The sequence below is a fragment of the Aspergillus lentulus genome (genome assembly GCF_001445615.1).
Source record: "Aspergillus lentulus DNA, contig: Alt12, strain: IFM 54703, whole genome shotgun sequence".
NCBI classification, from domain to species: domain Eukaryota; kingdom Fungi; phylum Ascomycota; class Eurotiomycetes; order Eurotiales; family Aspergillaceae; genus Aspergillus; species Aspergillus lentulus.
The window spans coordinates 3,799,619-3,820,467 of NW_028322115.1; the positions used below are offsets into that span (position 1 = coordinate 3,799,619).

The following is a 20,849-nucleotide window of genomic DNA, read 5'->3' on the forward strand; positions in this document are numbered from 1 at the left end:
TTCTGGTTAGCCATGAATGCTCGAAGAGGGGGATTCGACATCCTCGCTCAGAGTCCTTTCCATAACCCTCAAAATAGTCAGCATGAGACGTTTCTGCAGCGGTTGCAGAGTAATAATAACACTCTGACCTACGGAGTTGCGGCTGGCCTTTTGGCATATTTTGTCTTAAATTACTTCGGAGTTGCGCCGATTTCGATACCACGAGCTCTGTGGAACCTCATCGTCTATTTGACACCGTCTCGAATAGTTGTTGCCCTGGATTCGAAGACATCGAACCTAGATTCAACTGACAAGGACCTTCTTTCCATGAACTTTCAAGCGAAGAGCGAAGCAATGCAACGTATCCTTGGACTCAATAACTCCTCCCTCTCCTCCTTCCTCCCTTGTTCTACGACCTTTTCAGGATTCGGTACGGCGTTACTCGGCTCCAAGGACCATCTGCCCCCGGGGCTCGGAAACTGGGACAATTCATGTTACCAGAATAGCACCATTCAGGGTCTAGCATCTCTGCGCTCTCTTGCAGAGTTCTTGGAGCGCAACATCCGGACATTAGGGGATAAAGGATCCTTTTCGACCCATCAGGCTCTTAAAGGCATCATCGAGCGGTTAAACAATGCTGATAATCATGATCAGCGGCTGTGGATCCCGGCGGAGCTCAAATCAATGAGCAGTTGGCAACAGCAGGATGCGCAGGAATACTTTTCGAAAGTTGTGGGTCAGGTCGATCACGAGGTGCAGCAGGCTACGAAACGCCGGACGAGGAATCTGGGGTTGAAAATGGCAGGGCCAGTTGAGAACATTATCGGGGCAGAATCACATACGGCTGCAGGTGGCGCAGACGTTTCATCCCCTAGTGCAACTGAACGGCACCCGAATCGCAACCCTCTGGAGGGCCTTCTTGCGCAAAGAGTAGGATGCATGAAATGCGGCTGGACCGAAGGTCTTTCCCTCATTCCGTTCAACTGCCTTACGGTGCCGCTTGGAGGGCAACACGAGTACGACGTACGACAATGCCTTGATCAGTACATGCACCTCGAGCCCATCGAAGGTGTGGAATGTGCAAAGTGCACACTTTTACGCGCCAAGGACCAGCTAGAAAACCTTCTTAAACAGATCGAAGAAGACATGAAGCTGCCAGATACGCCTGACTCCTCAAAAGTGTCAGGCGCACTCAGGACCTCAGCGGAAGAGCGATTGCGGGCTGTTGAGGAAGCACTAGAAGAGGATGATTTTGCGGAAAAGACCTTGTCGAAGAAGTGTCATATTCCGTCCAAGAACCGCGTCACGTCGACCAAATCAAGACAGGCGGTAGTCGCGAGGACGCCGAAATGCCTTGTGATACATATCAACCGAAGCATGTTTGACGAGAATACAGGGATGCTCAGGAAGAATCATGCTGCCGTCAGATTCCCCAATGTCCTTGACTTGAATGAATGGTGTCTGGGGACAAAGTGCTCCAGTTGGGGTCAGATGGACATTGAAAGATGGGGTACTGACCCTACGGAGTCTATGCTACCCGAAGCTGGGTCGGCTTCCGATGTCTCCGGCCGCTTTTTCGAGTTGCGGGCCGTGGTTACGCACTACGGCCGCCACGAAAATGGGCATTATATCTGCTACAGGAAATATTCGTCAGATCTTTTCCCGGCCCACGTTCCAGACACCGTGCTGGAGGCGGATGGCGAGAAGGACAAAGCTGAACGGTGGTTCAGATTGAGTGACGACGATGTACAAATGGTCAGTGAGGCAAGCGTGATGTCTCAGGGCGGTGCTTTTATGCTGTTTTACGAAGCCGTTGATCGGCAACGCTCGGAATTTACCCAGACGGAGGGAACACACGCAGTGGAGGGCGAGAAGCTCGAGTCCGTATGTAATTTCGCAACTTCAAACGATATGTCTACGACGTCCACGATCACCGACGGTTCTCCTGATACGTCCCCCGCGACAAGCGTATCCGCTGCAGACAGATTCGATGTGCCCCTTGACAAGCTTCAGTTTCTGACTGATGATCATGCAAGTTCACTTGGCAAACCTACTCTTGAGGTTACGCCTTAACTACGGCCTATATCAACATTTTCCGAATTGTGTATACTGTTTATAATGATACCCAACTGTGCATGTTTTAGGCGTTCATGGATGGTAGTTCTTCTTCCGAGCTTTGTTCTGAAAGCGAGACTTGTTCCAGTATAATCAAATAACCTATCAAAACCAATAAATAGCAACTAATATCATACAAAAATGTCTCTGAAAAAAATTGGATCCTTGCAAGACGCATAACGACTTTTAACCATGTGCAAAAAGTTATTCCGATGCGGGGAATCGAACCCCGAGCTGCTGTGTGAGAGACAGCGATGTTAGCCATTACACCACATCGGATTGTGATGGAAAGATTCCACAAAATACGCTATATGTCGCAGTCTTTTATTGACACGAGACCTCTGATGTACTTGTATTCCGACATCTTCGAGCTGGTACAGTTTGGTATGTAGTTTGATGAAAGCTGAAGAGCACCAGATGAAACCTAGCTCTGTATATGCAACAAGATGCGACAAGACATAAACATGAGAACCCCAACCTAGGCACCCGCTAAAACAGTAACACCACCTCGAACGCCTTTAACCCACCCAAAAGAAGAAAGTAATGGAACAAAGTGCAATTAAAAGACCCCAGCCCGAGTCATAACATCATGAAACTGCTCCAGCGTAACACCAGCATTCACCCCGGCGCCACCATTCGCCTCGAGGATCATATCCTTGAGCAACTCATCACCGAGGTTATCCTCTTTCAACTCGCGCGCAATGCGCCTCAGATGTCCCAACGTAATGGGCCCATCTGTCCCTTTTGTGAAAAGCTGAAACGCCGCATCCACCTCGGCGGACATCGCCTCATCAGACCGCGACCTCAATTTCGCCGCCGCAACGGACACAAACGGCGCATACGGGACAAAGCCGGTATTCGTTGGATCAACGGCGGAGAGGATCGAATGGAGCTCGCTCGAGTCGGACGGAGGGAGACCTAGCGCTCTAATTGTGATGCGTCAACACCGCGTTCAACGCTGGGGTTGTAGTTGTAGATGAATGGGGAGGACCTACACGAGCGCCTTGCGCACGTCCTCGCGGGGAATAACGCCTTCCTTTTCATTGGGGAATTCTTCGGCTGTGGTTGAGAAGAGGTGGAAGACTTCTTTAATTTCGCTTTCTTCTTCGGCGCTGATGTCGTTTTCTTTGGCGAGTTTGGATTGGCGTGCTTTCTTCGGGGCTGACGAGGTGGCGGGGGCGCTGCGCTTCTTGGGGGGCTGATGGATGGTGAATTAGTGGCGCTGATGATGAAAAAGGAGGAGGAGGAAAATGTGTACTTACCATGTCGCAGGTTGCAATGCAGAGTATGGCGCAGTCGATTTGGAGATGTTGTCGTCAAAGGAAGAGATGCGGGTGCGGAGAAGGAATGCTCTCCGAGTGGTCCATGGGCGATAGCTTCGCGATAAGATCTACAGAGTTTCTACCAGGGTCTCTCTTCAGGATTCATGGGTTTCTTTCCAGCAATTGCGGTTTTGCGTTGGATAATCAAAGGTTTTTGCATGATAAGATTAGCAGTCTAGACACATGCCAAAATGATAGTATCTGATCGAACATGACGGAATCCTCGTGACGGAGATCGGCTGACGTGATCCAATTGATGCCTGTATGTCCTGCAACTTTTGTAACAGATGCAGCCGGCCGATCACATCAAATCTCTTGACAAATCTAAGATAGTTTCTTTTTATTGATCTTTTCTTTGAATACAGGCCGTTGTTGTCAAGTAAGGACTTCATTTGATTTGACTGGACTCGTTTCTGCCTCATCCACGTCAAGATGGATGTAGAGCTCTATGTCTATGACCTCTCCAAGGTATGGTGATCTCTAAAGTACTTATTTTGCGTATACTAACGTTATCTGTAGGGTCTCGCAAGGATGGTATGGCTTTACCGCACATTCCCAGACCCAGTAGTGGTTGTCCTAACATATTGCAGTATTCGTTGGCATTGACTGGAACTTATATTGATGCCATATATCACACGTCTATTGTACTCAATGGTGTCGAGTACTACTTTGGCCAGGGGATACAAACATCTGTCCCTGGCAGTACACATCACGGACAGCCAATGGAGAAGCTGCTTCTCGGGAAAACCGAGCTCCCCATCGACGTGATCGAAGAGTATATCCAGTCGCTGGCGTCCATTTATACACCAGAGGTATGGAACTCTTGCACGTCCTCGCATTAGGCATAAGCTAAAGCATCACCGACAGTCGTATGACCTCTTTCTGCACAATTGCAACAATTTCACACAAGATCTCGCAATGTTCCTGGTCGGAAAGAGCATCCCAGAACACATTCAAAACTTACCTCAGACATTCTTGAGCACTCCCTTTGGGCAGATGATGAAGCCGCAGATTGAACAGGCGCTGCGCGGTGTGACGCAGGCTGCAGCACCGGCTCCTCAGCCGCTTCCCAGGGCACCAGTCACAGCTGCAGCGCCAGCGCGCCCTGGCACTGTACGACAGGTCAGCAACGTCAGCCAGCTCGAGGAACAACTCGAATCAGCGGTCAAATCGTGTGCAGTCATCTTCTTCACCTCAGCGACATGTCCACCGTGCAAGGTTGTCTATCCTACCTACAATGAACTGGCGGAGGAGGCAGGCGACAAAGCCGTCCTCATCAAGGTGGACATCAGCGCCGCCTACGACGTCAGCATGAAGTACGGGGTACGGGCGACCCCAACTTTCATGACATTCCTCAAAGGCAACAAACTCGACGAATGGAGCGGTGCCGACCCGGCCAAGCTGCGCGGCAACGTGCGTCTACTCATCGAGATGGCCCATCCGACCCATCGCCATCGCCAACTCCATCTCCCCAGCTTTCAGCGTCATCTATCCAACTTCGTCATGTACAAGAAGGTCCCTCCGCTAGACAAGCTAGTCCAGAAACTCCAGCCGCACCACGAGGACCCGCGTCTCAAGTCCATGATCGCGTTCATCACCGCCCGCTCATCATCAACCACACCCACCAGCCCAGCAGCAGACGTCGCCCTCCCCGACGCCCTCCCAACCTTCGCTTCCTACCTCCAATCCACCTTCCACGCCCTCCCTCCAGAGAACCACTTCGCGCTCGTCGACCTCGCCCGCCTCCTCTTCCTCGACACAAGGGTATCAAGCTTCTTCGCCGAAGAACCCAACCACACCACCCTCCTCTCCCTCCTCTCCCCATCCACAAACCTCTCCTCCTGCCCCTACAACCTCCGCATCGTCATGCTCCAGCTCATCTGCAACCTCTTCAGCTCCCCGCTCTACCTCGACCATCTCACCACAAACACCGCCAACAACAACAACCTCCACACCACAGTCCTAACCCTCACCACCTCCTCCCTTCTAGACCCGCATCCAAACCTCCGCACCGTCGCCGCCTCCCTGGCCTACAACCTCTCCGCCGCGAACCACAACGCGCGGTTCGCCGGCCTCCCCGATAAACTCACCGAGGAGGAACAGGTCGAGCTCACCGCATCGCTGGTTGAGGCGATCGCCCAGGAAGCGGAGAGCGCGGAGGCGCTGCATGGGCTCTTGTTTGCGCTGGGGTTACTGGTGTACGAGGCGCCGGCGGATGGGGCGGTTGTCGATCTCTGTCGGGCGATGGGGATTGCGGAGACGGTGAAGGCCAAGGGGGAAATGCAGGTTTTTGCGAAGGAGGGGTTGACCAGGGAGGTTGGTGGGGAGTTGCTTGGGAAGGGGCTGTAGAGTACTCTATAGATTTTTACTGATTGTACCTTAGTATATGATAATACATGTAATGATTAGAGGGACTGGTTACTTGAATGTTACACTGGATTGTATTTATCTAGACTACATCACTCTTAACTACTTGAATGGAAGTAAACATATGCATCCGAAATTAATAGTATTTGCAATGCTATGCTACCCTATACGGTGCATGCTATGCTAGCAGATATGCTTCAAATCCGACCAGAACACAAAAGCAACGCAAGAGCTGTGATGTAACAGACTCGGGGTATGAGGCGCCAGAACAGGATGTTACCAAAGTACAGGACTGGGTATCTAAACACAGGATATCAAAACGCTAAAAACAAGGTAGGACAGATGGTCTCATGCTCGCTGATGATGAAGAAACAAAGAAAAGAATAAGCCCGAAATATCGAGAGGACAGAGCGCCAGCTATGCCCACCAACGCCATCGCGACAACGCATCAGAACAACGAGAAAAGAAAACGTGATGTAAAAGGAGGCAGATAAGACCGGGCCGGGAAGATTCGAGGATGGCCATCAGGCCTGGACAGCAACTGCGACAGCATCATCTCCGGTGAGTCATTGTTATTAGGTACAATGACTTGATCGAAAAGCGCCTGGCACAATGGCGGTGAGATCGTGAAGATTGATAGGCTGATCCGTGGCGCAAGAACCCCCTGTCAGTGTTGCAGAGGAGAGGACGCCATGACGATAAGCAGGCGAGGGAAGGGAAACAGGGCGGAGACCGGCCAGCAGAAGGAGGGGGATGACCAGTTGGTTTATTTTTTGATTTTGGTTGCAATGCGCCGTCAGCGAGGGGAAAATTATGTAATCAGGCGAGCCAGTCTCGGGCAACAAATCACGGCGCACCCGGTCGGCCTTGAAATTCCGTATGCCTGCGTCGGCGCAAACCTAACCAACCAACCAAGTCGCCGCATGAGACCCTGAGTGATGCACGTGCATATCCGCTCTCACATCATCGCCAGAGACTCGCGCTTTGCTCATCCTTTCCAGAAAGGTCCAGAGCAGGTGCCTTCCACTCTGCATCTGACAGCAGGCAGACGCTATCATTTGCTGCGATTCGAGAAATAGGAGTCTTGATAGCTGTTGAAGGAAGTTCAAAATGGGAAAATAAAAAATGAATCGAAAGCGCTATGCAGTGGCGATGCAGCTGACATGCCAGAACTCCGGAGACCGATGAAACAAGTTGTAAAGAAAAGACTTGGGTGGACCAAGGCGCGAGCAGTTGGGGTATCACGGTATCATGACGATTATGGTGTAACAAAAGTAAGAAAGGTGCGATGACAACACCCCAATGCTCTAAGAACGACTGGAAATGGTCCTGACGAATGTCGTGCGTCTCTTCCTGTCCGAAAAGGTTCTGCGTTTCTTGCTCTTTGTGTTCTCCTTTTCTGCTGCTGCCATCTGAGCCACACGGAGAGCTTGCTGGGCGCGCGCATGGGCTTGAACTTGAGCCAGGAAACGGGCGCGGTGAGCTTCTTCTTCGACAGCAGCGCGCACCATCTGGATCTGTTGTTCGGTGGTCAAGGAATGAGCGCCCATGGCCGGTTCCTGAGCAGCAGATTCCTCTTCAATAGCGGACTCTGAGGAGGAAGCTGGGCCACTGGAGAACAGTAGGTCCTCGTCCGAGAGGTAAGCAGAAGCAGTGGATCCCTCCGAGTCTGAGCTCAGCAGACTGGGACGCTTGGGCCAAGAGGGAAAAGCACAGGCGCTGCTCATTCCAAGGACATCAGAGAAGGAGGTCTTGCGGGGATGAATATCGAGTAGAGTATCGTTGTCCAGAGATGGGGGAGGGGCTCTAGGAACCTCCGAGTCGAAGGAGTTGAAGTAGCCATCGCCCATAAAGCTGTCAGTGATGGTGGAAACATGGTTGATGAGGGTCGGGCTGGCTTCGCTCGGAGTGGACCTGATACTGGACTGGTTGTGACTGAAGGCGAGGCAGGGATACATTGTTCCGGTGTGTGTGGTGTCTTCTCTTGATCTTGGTCGAACTGGAACAGGTGTGATACCAAGGAGAAGGTGTCGCGTTGGAAGCAAGTCGAAGATGTAAGAGTATGTGGCAGTGCGTAAGAGTATGGAGAGTGGAGAGGAGATTGTGGTATCAGAAGGATAAATACTCTTTTGACAAGAGTGAATCGTGTTGTTGTTGTTGCTGATGAGAAGGTCGCAGCAGTGAATAATGGGTATCTGGGTATATGTATATAGATAGATGGCCAGATCGATGATCGGGGAAGTCTGGACTCCCTTGCATATCACAACAGATAAGGCGCCGCGGGGGTTGGAAAATAATAAATAAAATAAAATAAAATAAAAAACGAAAAATGCTTGGGCTCCACCACTCTGCAATCAAAAATACCACGCAGGTGCAGAAAATCAGGTGTATATTTTCTTATTCCTGATTTAAAACTGCCGCCCGAAGATCCAACGATCAAGAGCTGAAAGGGGGTGAGTGACAACAGTCTGCGACCACGGCGATCAAGAGGAAGGGGCGCTCCGTATGTATGCAATAGATGGTTGGATGTGAGAAGGAGATGGTATGAGTCGAAGGTCTTAAGTGTAGCAGTAGTATACAGGTCGTCGAAATTGATCAGTCCGGTTTGATATGGGTGTGGAAGGATAATGCGAACCCATATTAGGTACTTCGTTCTTTGGATGTGAAGCTGTTTGACAGAGAGTAGAAACAATTTGACAGTAGGAGATCCTGGTCCAGTGGGCGTTGATCTATCTTTTTCTATTTTCTTCTGGCCTTTGTTCGTTGCATTTGTTTAATTTCTTTCACCCGAATATTTTATTTTATTTTATTATTTTATTATCCTTTATTTTATTCCCGTTGTTTTTATTTACTTATTTTTCCTTTCGCCGGACCGCGGGCCGGGGAAGATCGGATTGGGGGCGGGCGTGGGGAAGAAGGGATAAATCATAAACGGAAGGAACGGTCAGCAAGAAAATAATCAGAATAAATAAAATCCTCCAAAATAATTAATTATTCTTTTTTGAGGAAATTCCCGGAGGAATTATCCCCCAAGACAGAAGCAGAGTATTTATTTCCCATTACGGATATTATTATCATCAGTGCCGAAATAGAACCCCGTGCAATCTGACCGACTCTAATTCGGCGTCTGACAACTATCATATATACGAGCTTCATATGCAACAGCAGCCTGAACTTCCACAGAGTAGCATCGCTTTTTTCAAGTCAAGAGTAAGACAGGCCCCCATTCTGACTGTCGTTTCATCCGACAAATCTATTTGGGTCTTGATCGAATCTTGGAGTGAAGGTTGATACCTAGTGGTGGTCAAACATGGTCGCCACTTCTCCGGCGGTCGATTCGAACACATCATTACTCGCCAGTCACCACATGTGCTCCGTATCAAACCTGGAGACGAAAAAGTAAAAGAAAAGCCACCTTCTACCCTTGCGGCAATCAAACCACTTCTTTAGACACCCAACGCGCCTGTATTTCTTGCGGTCAACACCTTAAAAGCTGATTGCTGTATTCAAGTTCAAACCGCAATGTGCGCGGTCGAATCACACAACAGGATGATAGCTCGATTTTCACCGCTCTTACTGTTTGACTCATTTCTCGCAGCGGATGCACGATGCGACAGAGGTGCGTACAGCGGGCGGATGCAAGACCGCAAGTCCACACGGGGGTATATACATGCCGATGGTCCAGCCAGAGATCAAACTTCAAACGTTGCGCGTAGATAGGTAGTGACTGAGTGTTTAGGCCCCGATCGGTGTGTTGTTTCCTGGCCATTCTTTCTGGCGGTCAGGGCGACAAACAGCAAGTCGGAGAGATAATTGATTTTCGCAATGCTGATAGTGAAGTTATGATCTCTGCCCAAGGTCATTTTTGCTGGCTCCTGAATACTGGGTCTACTGACTCCTGATCGTGACTTCCAAATATCGAGCTAGAAAAAGGAAAGCATACCTTACCTCTCTATCTCCCTAAAGCGCGGTAAATTGCGCGGCATCCGCGGTGGAGATCCGGCTATTTGTTAAGAGTTAGTGCGCATGCGTCCTTATTTCGGTCCTTATTTTATGGTCCTTCGGTCGCATCTCGCGGTCGCGGCAAAATTCGTTTTGCCATGCCCACGGCCATAAGCCCAGGCCAAATCCTCATTTTGCCTTTAACTCGAGTACAAAGAATTGCAGTCTCTTTGAGATGAACTGTGACCAGAATCAGATTGCTTCTCCCTCCTGAGATGTTCGCCCACCTGCCGAGGAAATGAGGCATCCATCCCCCACAAAAGAGCGACCAGTGGGACCTCGGCGTTCGAACACATGATAACTCATACCCAGACCATGGGACGGGGGCGCGAGCTCTTTGACTCGGCTTCAAGTCATCGAGACGCGTCAAATCCATTAATTAGGTTATTGAACCGTGTCTTTGTCTTCAACCCCCCCGCTAAATACCATGTTCCAGCCCTCTGAAGTAACCTAGGATAAATGAGAAGCCTATGAGTACGGGGAACTGGAAGTAACCTCGTCGCTAGGTTGTAGGATCTATGAGACATAGATAGGCACTTCTGTTCCATCCAACGGCCCCCGACCCGCGTCTCCGGAAAGCTCCCCGTCTTGGGGCAACACTTAAGTTACACTACTAGGCCACCAGGATGAGACAGATGAAACACGCCTCCTTCGCCATATTGGATTTTCCCGTGACTTCAGCCGAGCTTGTGACTCGTGGAAATATTCTCGTGGTACCTAGGTAGCTGGACGGAAAAATGGAGGGCGACTCCCTCGGTAGGTAATCTTCCGTCTGCTCCTACTGACTAGACAATACAGTTTAGCTGAAGGCCTCTTCTGGACTGTTTACTACAAACAGAAGGAAGGTCAAATGCTTTGTGTCGCAGGTCAAGTACTTTCCGCCGCAGAAGCTCCCCCAACTAGAAATGGAAGTACTCTGTGCCACCGTCCCGCCAAGCATAGATGGCTGTCATACATCTGAGCAATGTCACAAGCAACGAGGAATCACATCGCGATGACACATGTCAGATGGAGTCGCACTCGGAAGTTACCCGTGAGGATGGTCAACCGCTCCCTGACGGGAATATGCCCCTGATTCACTCTTAAGATGAGATCAGGATGTTTAAGGCGGGAGCACATGTTAGCAACGGGTCCAAAGGATTCAGAGCGATTCCACTTCTCAGCTACTAGCTCCTCCTTCAGTTGATCACTACGTGTACCCGAGGGGAGATCTCCCCTGAGCCCTCGGTACCGACAGCGACGCCCAAATCTTAGAACCATCCAGCTGGGTACACCTTAGGAGCAAAGTACTTTGGTTAAGGCAGCGATGAGCACACTACTAAATAGATAGTACGGACTATTTTGTATAGAGTCCAGAGCACCGTGTTACATTCCCGATCGAGCATATCAACTTAGGATCACGATTACCGATCAGGAAAGGTGTATCGCCCTCTACGCACCAGTACTTTTATCGACCCGACGATGTGGACAAGCCATCAGAATATGTGATTTCAAATTCTACTGCACTGGTGCTTCAGACACCTGAAGAATATGACAGCTACAGCTTATTTGGACGCTGTAAAAGAGACCAAAGTACACTTGATGTATCGACTGTCAGTATCAATCACCAGGGGGTACCTCGTACTCACTTATCCCGAGGTCCAAGATCCCCAAAGTCTAGACCCAGTTATCGAATCTACCTATCGATCACGAGCAATCAAAGCAAAAGGACATTGGAAGACTAAGACCCAATCACCGCCAAAACAGCCGTGGTTCAGCCACCGCGGCATTTCTTCCACATACCCGGGGGGAGCCACATCGACGATCGCACCCGTCCTGGCGGATACCTCTTATCCTACTAGTCAACAGTAAGTAGTTTTACTTTGAGCGGTAGCGATCATTAGAAAATAGGGCTAAGGGGTCCTTCCGTCGCTTTGTTTCCGTCTTTTGGGTCTTCCATTAGACATCACATTACGTCTTCTTGTAAAACCCCATAATTAGACATTGCGATCAATCAACTTTGGGAAAAAGTACTCCCTTGGAAAAGGGTCAAGGGGAACGGGATGGGCCGCGGAAGACCGGGAAATGGCCGTGCTAGGGTCCCAGCTTCCAGGAGACAGGGCGCGGGATTGCGGAGATTGATGTCTGATGGACACTCACTTTGACAGGATTTACAATAGTGTAGGCCCAAGCTATGAAAGACGGTGATGGCCCTGATGGGAGGTGCGAATCCCGGATCAAGGGATGACTATTCATACAACTATTGTCGAACGCTGTGTCCGACCGTAGGAATGCATTGACCAAGGCAGATATGTGTCCATCCCGAATATGGCAGGTTCCCTGATTTGATCAATAAAGGAGACGGTTTATAAGCACAGCAGGGTCTTGTCTCTTCACCAGTTTCTTCTAGAATGGGAATATGTGCATTCAATTCAAGGTATGTTGCATCCCAAGTTTATTGATCGATAACTGTTTGATGACGATGGCTATCTGTCCATTCCCTCCCATGTTCAGTAGCTCCTTCATTCCATTACCCGTAGGCCAAAGCCACCGGCGACAGACTGCAGGTACTTCTGTACTACTAATTAGCAAATATTGATACCTTGATGGCTTGATTGATCGATGGTAGATTATCAAGGGCGCCGCTGCAGCTGCATGCACCCCAGCACTCCGGGATCACCATCCAATCCTCCCCGACATTCCAGATCGCAGAGATCAGATTCGTAGGCCCATGCTCCCGGATTCAACCCTACAGTTCCGCCCACTTACACCTCTTCATGCAATGCATGTATTATTGTTTAATTACCTGGCCCACTATCCATTCCTCCTCGACAGTCGACACAAGTACCTTAAACCTACCTTGCTCTGCACAGTGTACACAAACAGATACACCGCATTACTTAGCCAATAATTATGTACCCTGTATGCACTGCACATTGCACCCATACAACACTCACACACATATACATCTGTGCGGTGCAGGGTACGTACATTAGCCACCCTCCCTTGCCACACGCCATACTCCAGCATCATAGGCGCCAAATGAGCGGTGATTCACCGCTTCCTCCATGATTGGATTCCAGCCCGCCATGCCAGCGACCAACTGGAAATGAAGGGTTTGATACCCGTTGATGTATGAAGGAGCTTGGATCGCTCAGGCATTACCGACTATCAGCCACATTATGTGGATGACCTGTGGCTGCTGCATCTGCGACCGGGGTGGAGGTCTTAGAACCTCAGTAGATTGAGTCTGTCAATCTAGGGCTGTAGCTTCCAACTCTGATTCTGGTTTTCGTGAATCCGATGCAGTCACCGCAGCATGTGAGGCGACTGTTGGTGCATATCATTATACATATGGTCCTATGGAGCAGTAGCACTGCGTGGCTCTGGACTCTCTGAAAGTCTGGAGCTACCACAGTATGGCCCGAGCGAGGAGTCCAAGCTCAAGCTCAAGCTCTGGCCAGTATGGGGTAGACTAGGTGTCCATGGAGTGCGTACATGAGTATGTATGTCTCGTCTGTGTTCTGTACATCATATTCATAAGGTATTCTCCCTCACGTCTGAAGACAAGCCAGAATCAACCCACTCTCCACACTCCCCAGAGTTACCACTTACCAACTTACCACTACCCCGTACATTCCAAAGAAAGACAAAGTACGTATTTCCGCCGCACGGATCTCCAACTTCGTGCAAGGCGCTCCCAAACCAGGAAAAGAGGATACATAGAACGGACCTCCTCGCAGCGGAAGCTGCTTCCAGCTCGAGCTACAGGCCCAGTTCCCAGGAGCAGGCGGAAGTATCGCGATCCCTTCCGTCCGCGAAAGGGTCCCGGATTCCAAATCCCAGGTTATTTCACTAATAACTTAAAAGCTTGGACCGAGAATCACTTTCTTGCAGCTTCCCCCGACGATCACTCGCTTGGATGGATCATCTTGTTAATCGTATTTCCACCTGATCTCGGGAAATGGGAGATATGTGGCGAACACAGTCGGCGACTCCCGGTGCAAGCTGCGCTGATGGACCTTTTTCGATATCGACTGGAGTAATAGCAATAATGCACCTGGTTTACTCCTTGATGGTCATCGTTATTGGGTGCGCCCAGCCACACTCGTCATTAAGGATAATGTCGATGCCTCGGTCCTGTTCATATGATGGCAGTGATGATGTCCAGCGGTCGCATCCTTTTTCCGAAATATTCCCGTCAGCTGTCTGCTGAGGTACTATCTTGATGTTGACTGACGTAGACTGTTATCGCGACTCGGGCGATATTTTCTTGTTTGGTTCGCAAGTAGCTTTACGGAGTACTCCGTAGTATATCCTTCAAGCCGTATCAACCGAGGTAAGCATATACATCGGATAAAAGAGGGTGCTCCGGAGAACCGAATACTCCTGCGACATCACTTATTCCACTTGACAACTGAAGAAGTGGCAAACAGCTTCATTCATGTGTAAAACCACCGAATTCCGAAATGTATCGCGAGGTGGTGCTCGTCATCCAACACCTTGTTCAGCTGGCGTAATCGCGTTGGAGTATACGAGCGACCAGGGAAGTATTAAGAAAGCTGACATATTACTACTGTGCTATCGTTCAATGGGACTCTTTAATTCTAGTCATTTATGTGTCAGACCACCATCCGTCAGCAACAGTTACATTAGTATAATGCTGTCTCAGATGACGCCGAACCAATCTCACCCACATATCCTCCGTATGGAGTACGAAGTGGAGTACCCCGTAGATATTTATATCATCGCCCGAAACCCACCGAATCCCCATAAGGCTGACTGCTGACTCGGCGTCTTCTGGATGCTTCGATATCAGCATTTATATAGCATCAACTATCTATAAAGTAATACGAACACTGCCACATCTTTAAGAATACACGAGTCGTGGTTGGCTCAGATAAAGCACACCTCAAACGCCCATGTAACCGCGACTGGGGTGAAGCTTCAAGCATCCCGACGTTAAGCGAGACAAAGGGAATATCAACTGGTGGTTATGGTCTTACTGTGCTCCGCGCACAGGGCCCAGGATCCAGAGGACTGAGACTGAACTGTACATCAAGTAGCCTTCATCTAGCCTCCTGATTCATCGTTCAAAGAGCTTCATAGCAGCAGGTTAAAGACCAATCAAGCTATTCATTACTTCTCGTACATTGGTTTACATCGGCTATACGGAGTATCAGTTATTAGTCGCTATATTAGTTATCAGCACTGTAGAACTGTAGATACATGTTGGGTGCACTTGTTGAGCATCATTTCCCCTGATTCTGGGCAGCTAATCTCCCACTTCAATACCAGAGAACCTCTATACGCAGTTCACCTACTGATGAAACAGGATTGCTCAGACCACTAAAAAAGAGGAATGGCCCACGGTATATAGGTGCTTAGGAGGAGCACTTAGCTGTTCTCATGGATGGTGGGTTTAGAGGACAGCATGCGTCAGACGGAACCGCTGGTAGGGATTGTATGTGTTATGAAGGTGGGAGCAGGGTTCTGGATGTTCCAGAACATTTCTAGACGTTCTATTTCCCTGTGTCCAAAAGTGAAAGTGGGGTTGGATGATGGAGACTGTTACCGATAGTGAAAGTGGGATGGCGATCATACCCAGCTGCTCCGTACACCAAAGAATGGAGGATGATGCCTCGCTTGACCTGACTGATATGGCGAAGAATGGACTAGATAGATATATACGGCGTGGGGGGATTTCGACCAAGCGCTGTCTCCGCTGTTTTTATTCCACGTGTAGGTCTCGAGTTCGGGATAGGTTGTCATTTGCCATTGATAGAGAAACTACCAAGTTGTTCAATGATAACATATTAATATTCATTCTCAAATGCAATAATAATAATAATTAAATGCGCAAACTAGAACCATTCATCTCCGACTGTTTCCATCCGGTTTCTGCGACTCTGGAGTGCAATGTGTTTGGCTGTCCTGTGTATGATTAGGAAGGATTCCGATCCAAGCGACCAAGACGCGTGTCGGTTGATTCCAACAGCAGAGACGATGCTGGAAACAAGTACTCCGTAATCTTATCCTTCGAGTTCCAACCACTTCCATAATTCAACCCAAGCCATCAACCTCCGACCCTCTACGATGAGAACCACCATGGCTCTGTGGCGTTTCCATGAGTTTCCATCCAGCAGGATCAAGATTTTTCGACCTTTGTTATCTCAGCCAGCTTTGACTCAAATCAGCGGTGAATGGCCTAGACGCCTAGATTCCGGTTAATCGCCGGATGATTCTGGATCCCGCTTCGAATGGAGAAAGGTGGAGAGTTTGCCCGTGCAGAGAAAGGGCCGTTTCCCCGATCTGCCTTTTTGGGCGCGGTTAAATGGTTGTTTGTGAGTTTGGTTAGAAGCCGAAAGTTTCTAGCTGGATTTAATTGTTGTAGTCTTGTAGATCTGGTCTCGTCCCGATTTCCAAAAGCGATAGTGCGGGCTGTTAGACTCCGTTCCTTCGTTGATCGTCGGTGCGAAGGAGCAGCCCAAGTCTTTGAGTGTGAAATCAAAGGAGGTACGTGGTACTAATCCTCTAATGTCACCCCCGGAAGAAGAGTTCATCAGGAGCGGCGATGGCCCAATAGACGACCAATGGACAATTGAAGCGGCTGCTTGGGACAGCATTACGCATTCTCGGTGGAGACGTCCTCGTCCCCTATGAACTACTCTTGGTCTGACCACAGGCTCAATGAAGCTTAAGAACGCTATCCTGAAGCGGGCTGGAGCTGAAAGCATTGCAAAAATAATATTCGAGACAGCAGTGAAGGATTTATGCCCACGCTACTCCGTACTGACCCCTATTGTCGGGACCATTCCACCCCCAGTTCCTTTGGCTGATCACTCTTGTAAAGCCTCTATCCTTACTCCACCGGATCCAGTCAGGGTGAAGGTGTCATCGTTACTCCGTGCATGAGCGAAGAAAGACTTTGGGAAGGAATGGTCGTCGCAGCCCGTAAGCTTTGGGTCACTCTATCTAAGCTTCAGAAGGAGGCGCGTTTGACCATATCGGTAGCTAGAATGTCCTGCTGATGACGCAAGCACACGTTTTCCTGAAATGGTCATTCGCAATCGCAAGAACCGTGAGATTCGTCTTATCGAGAAGCAGTTGATGGGCTATAGGAGATCAAGAACTCATCTTGAAGGATTATCGACGGAGGGAATGGAATAGGACGATCTACGAAGCAGATACCAGGGGCATGTGCCACAAAATACCCGTGAAATCTGCAAGATTCAGGATCCGCTGCTTTTAGCAAACTTCGCGACAGGCCATTCTAATGCCGAACTTGAGGATCATTCATGGCTCTGGCCAGTCACCGAGGGTTCAATGTGTCGTGCGCAAATTCAGACTGAACTTTTGGCAATAGTATGAATCCGGCATGACCTTAATCTGTCAATGAAGAAGTAAGAACTTTGTATGTGCCGGAATTGAGGCGGACAGCATCCCCTGGTCATTCTCTTTATTGGTGCAAGGTTCTGAAGCAGTCGGTTCGAGGAAGCTCATCGTCAAGTAACCGATGCCCAACTCAGCAGGCGGCATTATGTGGTGTTACAGAGGCTTCTTATTGCCATGACGTTGCGGCGAGTCCGCGGTTCAATAGAATCATGCGCAGACGAAATGTCCTCATTTATAACCTGGCTAGTATCGGGGCAGATTCGGCGTTTCGACCGCTGTCTCCCATCAGCGAGGGAAGGTCGAATCTCATCCGGCGGAACATTGCTGCGAATGAGATTGAGCAGCTGCGTGACTTTAACATCCTCTTCGTCGCGAATGGTCTCGAGGAGGCGCACGAGAAGATCGCGGTCCTTTTCAAGTTCGATAAGCTTTCGTTTCAGGGATGTCTGTCGGCGGCCATCTTTGTCTTCCTCCCTCCGACATTCCGTTTTGTATTTCACACAGTTTTCGCATGGAGGTCCGCCCTGACACTATATGAAGCGGTCATCAGAAACAGGAGCCACCCTATTGACTTTCAAATCGCCAACCTTTGTTTTTCGAAGCCTGCATGCTGAACATGACAAGGACGCGTTACGACGAGATCGAATGGATTTCAATGTGTGTTTCGCCGGCAGTGTTGGACCATCTGAGCTTGACGCTGGAGCCAAGTAACGAACCTTGAAGGGATCCGACATTGCGGATAGAAAATGGGTAGATCATAAGAAAGGGTGAGTTTCCTGAAGAGGTATCGGTTTCTGAACAGCAAAAGACACGCAGCAGATGCGGAGTCACATAAGAACAAATAAGCCGTTCTCCAGTGGCTATGAAGGCATATGACAGCCATGGACTTATATCTCGTATCCCATCAATGAGGGCTGTGGGGCCTAAAAGTGATTGGTTGTTACGTATTATCTACTAGTTTTCAAGCTGCTGGTCTCAGCTGTCAGCTCCAAGTTTTTAGGATGACTGACGCAATGATCTGCGGGCCACAATAATGCACCGGATATTTCACCCATCCAACTATTGCCATTTGGAGCTGTTAGGGGGTCTTGGTTTCAAGCAGTTTATCAATCTACCTCTTCCATCCATGTTGGGGCGAGCTGCGGCAAATACAGTCACACATCAGCCACATTGCCACAATGATATGTCCCAATTCTGATTCTATTTCCATCTTTCCAACTTCAAGTCCCAACATGTCAGCCACTCCACCGGTCCATACGAACTACGCGTTAACTTCTCACAAGTTCAACACATGCATGCTGTTTCTTGGTTATACTACCTAATCTAAGCCACAATGTCCCTACCACCAAGGCGAAAGCAGACAAGAGCATGTGTCGCATGCCGGGAAAGAAAACAAAAGGTAATTACGAGTTCTCTGACTCAGGCGCCGAATTTTATCAGTTGGTGATCAAAATAATACCCTCCTATCAGCTTCCATCGACTTGCTTGAAGCCATGACTGACCAGACGCAGTGTGACAGTGGACGGCCTTGTGCACGCTGTTTCGAAAATTCAATCGAATGCGTTGTTGACGAAAGTAATGATCTACGACGAAAAGGGGCTCTGAAGCGCAAGGCAGCAATGATGGAGCAAGACCAAGAACTTCTAATTCAGCTCGTGAGCGCACTTCGCGGTAGCAATGAACGCCATGTCTCTCACCTTGTGAATATGATTCGGAGTCACGCTTCATTGCAGGAAATTCGCGAGTATATAACAGACCATCTGAAACTGGGTACAATCGAGGACACGTCCGAGATGACGGAGTTTCGGCGTCAAATTCACTTTCTTCTTGACGTAGAAGGGCCAGCCTTTGAGCCACGGAAGGCACAGCAGGTCACTCACCCTCGTTGTTTCAACGTTCCCGCGAAGCCGTGGACGGTGATCCAGTGCAACAGTGCGTTTGTTTCGGAGCTCGTTTCGCTGTGGTTTACTTGGAATCATCCCATGTTTCCGTGTATTGACCGCAGCCTCTTCGTGCGAGACATGCGGGCAGGGAATGTGGTGTGTCAGTACTGCTCACCCTTCTTGGTGAACGCCATATTAGCCGACGCTTGCGTGAGTGATCCATTGGTATCCTCCGTGGTTTGATGATCCTTATGATGGAATCGTAGGCACTACTGGATGATTCTCACTCCGAAAACGGAAGCTACATGAACGACAGCTTTCATTCCCTGGCTAAATGCTTTTATCAGCAAGCACAGAGGCTCCATGAGGAGGAGGGGCGACTCAGCTTGACCACCCTTCAGGGATTAGCCGTTCTATGGAGATGGTAACGAGAACGATAATTTGTTATCCTCGCCCGCAAGTTCTCTGTTTAGACTTTCTGCGTCTAACCTTTGATAGCACGTGTACGTTCGGTAACAGCCATCTAGCTCGAGTGTATGAGGACCGAATAGTGGACGCGTTACGCAACTTCTCCACTTCTAGGACATCTGCTTCGCCAAAACCCAGCGGGAATGAGCAACAGTATGACAATGTTTGTAGCATAGCACTTTGGGGGGTGTACAATATTCTTTTGTGAGTGTGGGATGATCGAGCACTCTCACGTCAGACCGGGCGGTTCTAAGTCATTGCAACGTCTAGGGAAAATCTGATCACCTACCGGCGCCGGCCACTGATTGGGATTCCGCAATGTGCGCGTCCGCTGGTGTTCCATGTTGAGGGTCACGCGGGTGAGCAGTGGGCTCCATATCCGAATTCCCAGCCAGCTACTACAAGCCATGAATCGTGCTTGATCAACAGTCTCTGCAACTTGACTCTGATCGTCAACGACATATGTCTATTGCTCTCCCAGAGCTGGAAGTATCTATCGCCCGAGGCTGTAGATCAAAGTGTCGAAGCCTCATTCAAGCGCCTTGAAGATTGGAAGGCCCATGTACCGTCCTGCATGCGGCTGAGTGATACAGAAAGGTCTTCGCCGCAGGTCCTCGGCACCCAGTGAGTGTTATCAATTGGACCCTTGACAATGCCTACGTGTCACTCATTGAGTATAGCATATACTACCACACAATCATGATCTCACTGTACGGCTTTTCGCAGAAGTCCTTCGGAAGTGTACGAATGAGCGATGCTAGTACCCCCTCAAATGCGAGAGCCCGAGCCATGCGCCTTCACGCGGCACAGGAAGTAGCTCGGCTAGTTGAACTTCGTCGACGACTATGGGGCTTGGACCGTATTTCTGCGCCCCTCAGCCAGTGGATAACAATCTCGCTGCTCACTCTGCTGGAGGACCTGTCTACACCAGAAAGCAAAGAGGCGTTCGTCAGCCTCTGTGTTGCACTGCGTGTATCAGCCCGACGATGGGAGCATTCGAAGGGTCTCCTCCGACTTACGCAGCATCTCGCACTTCAGTCATGTTTGACTTTACCTCCGGAAACCATTCCACTGTACAGGGACTTTCAGGATTTGAAATGGGGCCCAGAGGATGATGAGAGATTTGGTGCACTGGCTCAGAGGTTTTGGGTCTGATCACCGTGGGAAGTGCAAGACTGGATCTAAGTCCTGTATCGTCACCGATTTTCAAACTCAGTTTACTCGTTCCGTTAATGAAGTCTCAAAGCTGACAATCTCCGGATGAGCCACTGTTCAATCCTTTGTCGTATTCTTCTCTCACAATCTCGTAGTTCAATTTGAGAGTACGCCGGAACTAGAT

At 49.5% G+C, this 20,849-nt stretch overlaps 6 protein-coding genes and 1 non-coding gene across 7 annotated transcripts; 3 read left to right on the top strand and 4 right to left on the bottom strand.

Annotated features, from left to right (window-relative positions):
* Positions 1–12: 12 nt before the first annotated feature.
* ALT_7172 (ubiquitin-specific protease UBP1) lies at positions 13–2,052 on the top strand (the record flags this gene model as incomplete). The annotated part of the gene is made up of 1 exon (XM_033557292.2): positions 13–2,052. One exon carries the CDS (start codon positions 13–15, stop codon positions 2,050–2,052), a length of 2,040 nt encoding a protein of 679 aa, XP_033413183.2.
* A 249-nt stretch (positions 2,053–2,301) lies between these two features.
* Positions 2,302–2,373, bottom strand: ALT_t150. The gene has a single exon. It is a non-coding gene; the product is annotated as a tRNA-Glu (tRNA).
* Positions 2,374–2,653: 280 nt separating this feature from the next.
* Positions 2,654–3,359, bottom strand: ALT_7173 (EF-hand superfamily Ca2+-modulated protein; the record flags this gene model as incomplete). The annotated part of the gene is made up of 3 exons (XM_033557291.2): positions 2,654–3,020; positions 3,090–3,292; positions 3,357–3,359. 3 exons carry the CDS (start codon positions 3,357–3,359, stop codon positions 2,654–2,656), a joined length of 573 nt encoding a protein of 190 aa, XP_033413182.1.
* Positions 3,360–3,848: 489 nt separating this feature from the next.
* On the top strand, positions 3,849–5,765 carry ALT_7174 (bifunctional C97 family peptidase/thioredoxin family protein; the record flags this gene model as incomplete). Its single annotated transcript, XM_033557290.2, has 4 exons — positions 3,849–3,884; positions 3,936–3,950; positions 4,007–4,228; positions 4,284–5,765. 4 exons carry the CDS (start codon positions 3,849–3,851, stop codon positions 5,763–5,765), a joined length of 1,755 nt encoding a protein of 584 aa, XP_033413181.2.
* Positions 5,766–7,090: 1,325 nt separating this feature from the next.
* ALT_7175 (uncharacterized protein) lies at positions 7,091–7,741 on the bottom strand (the record flags this gene model as incomplete). The annotated part of the gene is made up of 1 exon (XM_033557289.2): positions 7,091–7,741. One exon carries the CDS (start codon positions 7,739–7,741, stop codon positions 7,091–7,093), a length of 651 nt encoding a protein of 216 aa, XP_033413180.1.
* A 9,561-nt stretch (positions 7,742–17,302) lies between these two features.
* Positions 17,303–17,893, bottom strand: ALT_7176 (uncharacterized protein; the record flags this gene model as incomplete). Its single annotated transcript, XM_089600196.1, has 2 exons — positions 17,303–17,689; positions 17,876–17,893. 2 exons carry the CDS (start codon positions 17,891–17,893, stop codon positions 17,303–17,305), a joined length of 405 nt encoding a protein of 134 aa, XP_089455658.1.
* A 759-nt stretch (positions 17,894–18,652) lies between these two features.
* Positions 18,653–20,665, top strand: ALT_7177 (fungal specific transcription factor domain-containing protein; the record flags this gene model as incomplete). Its single annotated transcript, XM_033557287.2, has 5 exons — positions 18,653–19,252; positions 19,309–19,466; positions 19,541–19,714; positions 19,781–20,134; positions 20,191–20,665. 5 exons carry the CDS (start codon positions 18,653–18,655, stop codon positions 20,663–20,665), a joined length of 1,761 nt encoding a protein of 586 aa, XP_033413178.2.
* Positions 20,666–20,849: the final 184 nt, after the last annotated feature.